The 9,596-nt window shown below is 37.0% G+C and overlaps 1 protein-coding gene across 1 annotated transcript in view; it reads left to right on the forward strand.

The window, feature by feature from the left end:
• LRRC1 (leucine rich repeat containing 1) overlaps positions 1–9,199 on the forward strand; it is a 68,019-nt gene extending 58,820 nt beyond the window's left edge. Inside the window, exons 11-14 of the mRNA XM_027898320.1 lie at positions 3,203–3,318; positions 4,301–4,473; positions 5,966–6,102; positions 7,977–9,199. Of these exons, the coding sequence (XP_027754121.1) occupies positions 3,203–3,318; positions 4,301–4,473; positions 5,966–6,102; positions 7,977–8,135 (585 nt within the window). The 3' untranslated portion in view covers positions 8,136–9,199. The remainder of the gene's footprint in view (positions 1–3,202; positions 3,319–4,300; positions 4,474–5,965; positions 6,103–7,976) is intronic.
• The last annotated feature ends 397 nt before the right edge of the window (positions 9,200–9,596 follow it).

Consider the following 9,596-nt stretch of genomic DNA (forward strand, 5'->3'; position numbering starts at 1 on the left):
CAGGATAATTGATTCATAGCTTTTGAGTAGTTAACAACTGCTGGTATCTACTTAAGAGTCAACAGAAACAACACCAGAGAAGTGATGTGTTAAGACTTGCAGTTCTGGAGGACTAAGACGAACTAGTAGGGGGTATATGAATGTGAAAAAGCAGGAGGCTGAAGTGCTGAATACTGGCCATGATCAGAACATAGTGGGGAGCTTTAGTAGCCAAGCTGACATGCTGCCTCTGTAGGCCCAAACCTTACTGCTTCTCCAGAACAAAGAAGCTGTTAGAAAGATGAGCCTCAGACTGAGATAGAAGAGCAAAAAGGTCCTCCATAGGTAAAGTTTTGTGTGGAATCCAGAGGGGTCCTAATGACTCTCATCTTCTCAAGCAAGTCTATCTGAATTGCAAATATGCAGTTTTATTCTAACTTCATAGTGTCAGTGATCTTAAAATTAGCACTTTATAGTAATGACCATTTTCTGCCTGACTGATGTGTGGGGTTTGTTTTTGGTTTTTATCTAGGCTTACTGTTCTTTGGAGTTGGTGTGATGTGACAAGGGAATAACCCTTAAATTAAAGTTGCTAAAATGAACTAAATCTCAGGAGTATGACTTAAGACATGCACAACTCATTTGAGATCTTTCCCTGATGTCTTGCTCACTGCAGAAGAATGTGAGGACTTCTTTAAGCCTCCAGTCCTTGGAACAGTTACTCATGTGCCTAGAACTAAGCACATGCTTGTCCCCATTAATTGAAGTCTGTGCTTGAAATGAACTGCGTGCTTAAGTGTTACATGGGCTTGTGGCCTCAACTGTGAACTTGGTGCATATGCAGTGGTTTGGCAAAGTTTGTTGTAAGCATGTGATCAGACCCTTGGAAAGCATGGCTCTTCCCGAGTTAATGGCTCTCAGCCAAACCAGCGGCGTTCTGATACTGTATTACTTCACAGTGGTCGCAGCAGTGTTTTCCTTTCAGCATGCCATGCAGTGTGTCCACTTTACCTCAGTGGTACAACTTCATGTTTAGGTTTTCAAACACTGGACTCGATGTCTTTCTGTACTGCTGGATGGGTGCTGTCTTTGTTTAAAATGACAAAGATTTTAGTTTGTTTTGAACTGTCAGCTTGTCTTTTTTTTTTTCTCTGTGATATCTCACCTTATACTGCTCATTAGATGCTGTATTCATTTTCTAAAACAGTTACTTAAAAAAAAATTTTCTCTTTTTCTATCTACCGCACTACCCTAGTAAAATTCTGTACCTCTGAATGAAACAAAACCTTTGAACAACTGAGTGATGGAGCAAAGTTCAATTAACAGAAGTTAAAATAATTTAGGAATTGAAACCCTCTTTTTGGCAGTAGAAAAATGTGTGTTCTGTCTCCCATTTGTTGGCATGCTCTTGTCCATTATGGATAAAGAAAAATAAATTGAACATCTTTTGTATTTTCTTAATTGTTAGCCGCTTGGAAAATTATGGGTCAGGTAAATTGATAACCCTGTAAGTATTATTCAGTCCACGGTTCTACTGTTACCTTTCATTAAACTGCTTTAAATGCATGATGACTCAGGCCGTCCAATTCCACTGCTGCATTTTTCCATTGTCAAAAGCATAGAAGTTTTGGTCTCATCAGGACTGCATGGCTTTACTTTGTCTGTTTGGCTAAACTGTTTGGATCTCCATGCTCCAAGACTGAATAACACAAACTTCATTCATGAAAAGCGAACACCTTGTGTACACATAGGGCATCACTTACCAGCTCATCAGCATTCACTAATTGTATTTCTTGCTTTTCACAGCTCCTGTGTTAGAAACACCAAGTAGACACTTAGTGTGTATATGTATTTTTTTTAAATGGCACTGTATTCTGTGAATATGTGAAGGCACATCATTTAAGAATCTATACACGCTTTAAAGTGAGGAGCGGATTTCTTGCATTAAGAAAGTTTGCTCACGATTTGAGCACTGGTTTCTAAGGGCTTTGATTCACAAGCTAAAATGGCTAACAAGGTTGATGCTTCTGTTATAAACACAGGGCGGGGAAAGCTGATAATCTTGTGAAATAGCTGCATTCTTCAAGAGTGCAGTGGTTTAGGGGAAACATCACAGATTTTGTTTTGTCAAGAGAATGTTGCACTGTAACTGCTGCTTTCTTCCATTAAAAAGCATTTTTGATATGAAGGAAGGTGAGCAGTGTATTTGTTTTATTTTGTAGGCAGAGTTGCATCCTTTTAAAAATGGCTTTTTCCTTGTAATTAGCATAGGTTAAATCAACATTGTTTTTACTTTGCCGGTTAAAAATCTTTTGTGGTAATTGTTTGTAATCTCAAACGTGGGTTTGGACTGAATTGTGGATTTTGCAAAAACACAACTAAAAGCAAGAACACATGTGCTTTGCGCTTTATAGGAGTAGCTCCTTCTGGAACATAAAACTGGAGTGGGGGGGGGTTAATCAAATATGGAGGGTTTATTTTTCTGAAAACATCTACTTTTGGTGGAAAATACAGATATTTTAAGAGTAAAACTGAAAAACCCTATCTTTTGCACCCAGAAAACTGGCTTAAGAATGCAAATGCTTACATTTGGATAAATGGGTAGAGACGGAGGATATTAGATTACAATAGATTAAAGAAGGCCAATTCATATGGGAATCATCTTGAAATTAGATGCTTTTAATGAATCAGGGCATTAAAGATTTTACTCAGTCTTCTGGTTCTTGTGAACTCTTCATTACTCTTTGTGGCCTCGATAAATGTTGGGAGTTGATTGGTGTGTTTAGCATTTTGCCTTGCCAAAAGCCCCATTGTTTGTACCTGAGTTACTGAGAGGAAAGAAAGAAAGAATTAATATGTAAAATGCAGAGCTAGCAAAAGTTAGAGGTAGGGGTTTTTGGGAGTGTTGTCTATAGAGTAGCCTGGGTGTGATTACTGGTTTCTTCCTTGTGTGGAAGGCTCTTAAAGGTAGGTAGAATGCAACCTATTTGTAAAGATACACAGATACAGATCGTTCAAGACACTGCTCCAACAGACTTGCTTCAGGTCAGACTTCTTTTAAGCTAACATTTGTTTGCAGTCCGTACCTCTGGGTGAAGTGTCTGGCAGGCATTGTAGCTCGAATGCACTGTGACATACTCTGTGAGCAGTACTGCATGCCTTTGTTATACTATTGTATGGCAACAAAACCAGAATTTTCCCCCTCCCCTTTTCTCTAACATAGGTTGGGGGCTGCTGCAGTCTCAACGTATTTTCTATACGTGACAACAGATTATCTCGAATTCCCTCTGAAATTTCACAAGCCACTGAACTTCATGTCCTGGATGTTGCTGGAAACAGGCAAGAGATTTTTGTGTTTTCATGTTCTTTTGCTGTATTTACTTAATTCTTTCTGATAGCAAAAGATACTACCTCTAAGAATGAAATAATAAAAAACAGTTATGACACTTATGTTAGTGCTATGGTTGAAATTCTGAAAGTAGTCTTTCCCCTCAGCCAAAAGTAGCATAAATTGTGTGTTTTCATGAGTATGATTTTTTTTGATTACTTTGACTCTGAGGAAGAGATAGGATTTGAAAAAAAAAAAAAAAACCCTCTGGATTTGTATATTTTGGAGTTAAAACTGAGAATCTAGGCAATTGCTAGAGCTTCAGCAGAAACTACCAGCCATAACACCAAGAAGCACAAATATTGAGTGTCTTATTTTTGTGATGCAGTGCAGGTTACAAGGAAAGCCACTTTCACGTTGTAGCTTCTCATCGATCTTAGTGTGCTTCAGACATCAACATGCAAAAATGAGTGGATTAAAGCGTAAACCAACAAATTAAATTAGTTCAGTTTCTTAGTAGAAAGTTCAGTGAAAAAAAAAACCACAACCAACAACCAAACCCCCCCCCAAAAAAACCCTAAAAACCAATAAAAACCAAAAAAGGAGGAAAAGCAAATGGTATTTCTTATATGCAAAGTAATTGTCTCAAAGGCACTTACATATTACTGTTCTGACAGTTGTTTATGTGTAAGACTCCTGAGCAGAAGCAGCTGTCGGCCTTCCAGGGCATTTCACTGCAGTAGAGAAAGCTCAGCATAGTTTCACCTGTTACTCACAGCTACAGAGGATTATGGTATAAAGTTAAGCTGCAGAATTTTTTTTTTCTAAAGAATGGAGTAATGGAATTGATGATTACTGCAGTGCCTCTTATTAGAGGCAATAATTTCAATCCTATTTATTCTAATTCAATGATATATACTTAAATCAACTTCACGACTATCTATTAAGTCTCCCACAGATTGCCCTGACTTCTTTACTTTTTTCTTTAACTAGGTTGACGTATCTTCCCCTCTCCCTGACTACCTTAAAGCTGAAGGCTTTGTGGTTGTCTGATAACCAGTCCCAACCTCTACTGACATTTCAGACTGACACAGACCCTGAAACGGGAGAAAAGATTTTGACATGTGTATTACTTCCTCAAATGCCTTCTGAGCCTGTTTGCCAAGGTGAGTGCCTAGAGTCGGCTTTTCATTATGTATAGAAATATCACTTCTTTGTTTACTGTGTTTTCTGTTCCATAAAGGTTTGTAAAAGATGCATAACTCTAATGAGCAAAGTGCCAAAGTTCTGCTTGATTTTTCACCAATAAATTTTTTTTTTCCTTTCTTCTGTAATCAGTCTTCAGAAGACTTGAAAACTTGGCAGTAAGTGTTACTGAAAATACAGTGAAAACAGCTACAATAAATAAAATACAGACCTGGAAGAAAAAGACTTAGATCATTATTCTGAGGCTTGCCAGTGGGCCAAGTAGTGGTGTCCATATTTGTGCACATTGATTATACATCTTAAATACATATATATGTTGTGAAAATTAGTACCTTTCTAACTGGTTTTTATAACCAGAAAAATGAATTGCATAGCCAGTAGTAAGCAGTAGGCACTTAACTTTTTAGCAAGCTAATTTTCTTTCAAGCAAATATGCTGTACAATAACTTTATTATATTAATTAACAAGTGTAGAATTGCAGTATAAGTTGTGTTTACCTTTTGTGTTGAAACTTGCCTCTGGGTCAGGTGGAACCATAAACTCTTTTTCACTGTTGGCTGGGTTGCTGCTCCAGTAACTTCTGAATGTTTTTTGTCCTCAAGTTTTAAAGCTGTGTGAACATTGAAGGGGATTTGTCTGAGCTAATATTTAAACTTCTGATGTAATCGCTGGAGAGTAATTTATCCTGTGCAAGAATGGACTTTAAAAGAAAATCATGTGAATTCTTCCCCACTGAGTACAAAGGGGGTCTGAGGAGAAAAGTTCAGCTGTAGATATCTGTATTGTTGGTACCCAGACGTGTTTCAGTCCTATGTGGCTGGAGCAAATAGAAACTATTGAAGCAGTAGGAGCGTAGAAGTGTCTGTTTTATCTCAGCTTCTGGATTTTAAGAATACAAATTCCATAAAGAATTAAAATAAGTAATTGAATCAACCTGTTTAGATTTAGAGAAAATAAGGCTAGTTCAAGAAGAGGAACTGAAGTAGACTGACTTTCTCTAAAAGCCATACTACTAGAAATTAGACTTCCTCCTCTCCAGGTGAATTTCATAGCTTCAAGCATAGAAGGCTTGGAATTAGGATTGTTGGATGTGTACGCTTGGCAATATTAAAAGGCTGAAGTCAGTAAATGCAGCAATTCTGTGTTAGGAAATCCATTTGGGGAACTGGCTAATGACAAATGGCAGTCATGATCCAGAAGAAAAGCCTAAAATCTGAAACAGTCCAAGTACAGAAATATCTCATTTATACAGAAACTATTTAGTGTGTGTCCTCAATAACAGAAAATAAATGCAAGTTCTATTTTCTCCTCAAAAAAGTAGAAAGAACCACTTGTAAATCCTGGATGAGTTGTTGGTTGGTTATTGCAGTTATTGCCAATATAGCATGATGATTGTGTAGATTCACATGCATGTTGCTGTGAATCCTGAGCTGCATCTTCCTGTTCTAACAGAGAACCTGCCACGATGTGGTGCATTGGAGAGTTTGGTAAATGAAATGTCAGATGAAACATGGAATGAGCGGGCAGTGAATCGAGTCAGCGCAATTCGCTTCTTAGAAGATGAAAAAGATGAAGACGATAATGAAATGGTATGTTTTTTCCCAGCCTTTGGATACCTGCAGACACTGTGACTTTAATGCAACAGTGTAAAAATATCTGAGCATTCTTGCTGTAAATATTTCAGCTGTAACTGCATGTTTTGTGTGTACACTTGTAGCAGAAACTCTTGGTGCTGACTGTTGAAACTTTTTATATTGATTTTAAATGCCTTCTTTTTTTTTTCCGCTTTGAAAATAACTTTTATATTCTGATGCAGGGCAGTCTTTGTTTTGCTTTATTTTCCTCTGTCTGCTCAGGATATTTTCTTTGCAGAAAGAAGATAGGATCTTTCTCTGCATCTTTGAAGCTTTACTGCCTGAAAGTATTTAGGGTCTAATTTAGTATTCCAGCACTCTGGCATGTGTCTCCATTAAGTTTGCCATTGTTTGTCTCTCTAATTTCTATTTCCAATCTTTCTTGCTCTCTCTTTCCTTTTTTTTTTTTTTTTTTAACTCCACCATTTGCCATGAAACAACCAGAGTGTCCATGAACAGCAGAAATGTTGCTCATTAGTTTCCGCTTAAACAAAGGATGTGGGAACATCTGTCACTGTACTTATAAGACCTCTCCATTAAGTTGGACTCTGCATGTCCTGAAGATCAGTATGCAACATGATCTGTAGTTTTACTAACTTCTATTAACAATTAATACTCTTTGTAAAGATTAAGACTTCTACAGTCACATTTTCAGCATGCTTCTCTGATGCTCTAAAAAGTTGCTGGTGATCTGATGCTCTATAAAGTTGCTGGGGATCCTCATTAGATCTCAGCTTGGGATACTTCAGGGCACTGTGTATTGTTTTACTTTAAAAAGTGACTATAAAAATTTCTAGCTAGTAAGGTTAATGAACAAGTAAAGTAGTTGCTTACTCCAAAGCAGCAGAAACTAGATGTCTCATAACCAGCATTGTTCATAGACTGACTAATAAGCAAGTTCAGAATGATGCTGCTTAAAAGCTGTGCCAACCCAAGAATGTCCATACATTCTTGGAGCGAAGGCTTGTGTGTTAAAGATAACCGCTTTCAGTCACGGTATTACAGCCTGATTTGAGGCAAGGACCTTTTTAGGGAAAAGAAAGATTTATGATCTTACTGGGGAGAAGGAAAGGCAGATTTTCAAAGCAGTCTTGACCAAAGCACCCATTTATGGGTCATCAGTTCATCCGTAATCTGCACAGTTTACATGTATGCCACTAAAAAGTAACTGCATGTATATGTTTATTATACATATATTATATTTGTGGTGTTCTGTTGGTCTTCGACCTGGATGCTAACTGCAGTTTTTGTAAATTTTGTTTTGCTTGTAAAGGTTTCAGCACAAAGATGTTAGACATTCTTGTGTCTTAAGAGGGGAGAGAAATACTCCCTCTTCTTTCTCTCAGGATACTTGTTCTCAATTGATGAGGGAACCAAACTGTGTGATGGGGCTGGAAGACATATAAACATGTATTTGACACTCTAAAGAGATCTTGTGGGATTTTTTCAAAACCAGATGAATGTTTTCTATTTGAAATGTGATCTTAAATCACTTACATGGTTTTGGGAGAAAAAAAAAAATCCCCAACTACATTTATGAAAGAATCTTCATAACTTGCAATTGTACTTCACTTGGGTTTCAGATCAGTTGGCCAAAAGAGGAAAAGTTTGCTCCCAGACAGTACTTAAAACCTCTTTCACTATCTCAATAAGCAGCTATGGAAGTCATATTCAGCACAGAGCATCGTAGTTTGAAAAGGAAAAGGGGGGATAAAAAAGAAAAAAAAGATACCTAACATTTCGTATGTGAATGCTGAAGCCTTGAAAGTGTTATGTTGTTTTCGCAAAGAGACGAAGGCAAAACCACTTATTGCACTGTTTATTTTTAGAGAACACTTCTAAGGCGAGCCACTCCACACCCTGGAGAATTAAAGAACATGAAAAAGACAGTGGAGAATTTACGGAATGATATGAATGCTGCTAAAGGACTGGATTCAAACAAAAACGAGGTCAATAATGCCATTGACAGAGTGACCACTTCCGTGTAGAATTTCATCTCCAGGTTTTGCCTCCTGTGTCTTCCCCTGCTGTTGAAATGTTCCTGTCGTCTTCTGGGACCTCACTGAGCCCCTTTTTGTTTTTAACCAGAACCTGATTCATCATCTCCATACACGTGAAAAGTGCGGCCCGCTGGAAGAAAGTGCCTTATTTCATCCAGGCAGTGAAACAATAATTTCCAAATCAATATTGTAATTTTAGTAGTCCTAGGCTTTTTAAAGTTTAATACACTACTGTATGCAAAATACAATATTTTTGTCTTAAACACAGGGGAAATAATGCTTTTCTTTTCCAGAATGCTGGGATATCTTCTTCCCAGTGGCTGGACGTGCTGGTGAGAAATATAGTTTTGTGGGAAATTGATACACTTTTTTATTTTTTTGGCAGCTCAGATGGTGTAAATTTTAAATTTTTGTATAGGACTTTCATAACAAGATGATGTATTTCATTTTTAAGAGAAAATTTATCTTGAGCGGTACATATTTTAGTATTTGTGGAAGAGAACAAGTTTCATGGACAGCTGTATTCATTTGTTTGTACCACCCATTGTGCCTTATTGTGTCTTGTATGTCATACTAGTCTTAAATATAGCAATTCTCAAGGAAAGTGAGTAGATGTGGTCTCCTGCTTTAGATATGTCTTTCTTTTCAGACAGTAATTTGTTGGGAATTTTACAGCAGAGAACTTATGTTCATATTATGGGATCTTAGGCTGTGAAGCACAAATGTTAGTTTTGTTGTAAACAGAATTAAGATTTAAATGACCAAACTGCTATTGTTTATTACATAATGCACTCACACTTTAACTTAGTTGTAATGAAACATCTTGGTTTGGATGCCGTGTTGCATTGCAGTCACTAGAAGTTCATGCTTCCATTGTTTTTTTTAAATGTGCCATCTGTAAAATAACTTGAAAAACAGCACGATAAACTTTCAGAAGCACAGTATGAAACTAGTTTCATGTATTACACAAGAAAGCATGATTCTTTAAACTGCTTTGGTGGTTTTATAAAAATATATAAAACCGTAATAAAAAAAAATCTTTAAAAGCTTCAGTAGATTCATTGTATCATTAAAACAGTGATTAAAGTATCAATTAACACTGGAATTTACTATCATTGTTACTGTGTTGCACTTCCAGTGCTCCAATGCTGATTTCAATGGCTTATTAAATCTGTGGGTTCTAAAGGTAAGTATTAACTAAGTTGAATTTGGTAAATAACAGTTTTGCAAAGGCTGATAAAGATTGTTGGTGTCTCTGGGTTGTTTATGTGCCATAAACGTACAAAGACCACTGACTGGTTCAGTGCAGGGACTTGAGTAGTTGGACTTCAGAGCAAAAATTTTGCATATTTAGTGTGCGATGATACAATGAACCCATATTGAACAAAATGAAATTCCTGACACTTCAGGAATGGCTAACCACACCTCTTCTGCTGCTGAACGTTTCTT

Source organism: Empidonax traillii, unplaced genomic scaffold (genome assembly GCF_003031625.1).
Source record: "Empidonax traillii isolate 1590-97213 ecotype Southwest subspecies unplaced genomic scaffold, ASM303162v1 scaffold591:size1139884, whole genome shotgun sequence".
Taxonomy (NCBI): Eukaryota; Metazoa; Chordata; class Aves; order Passeriformes; family Tyrannidae; genus Empidonax; species Empidonax traillii.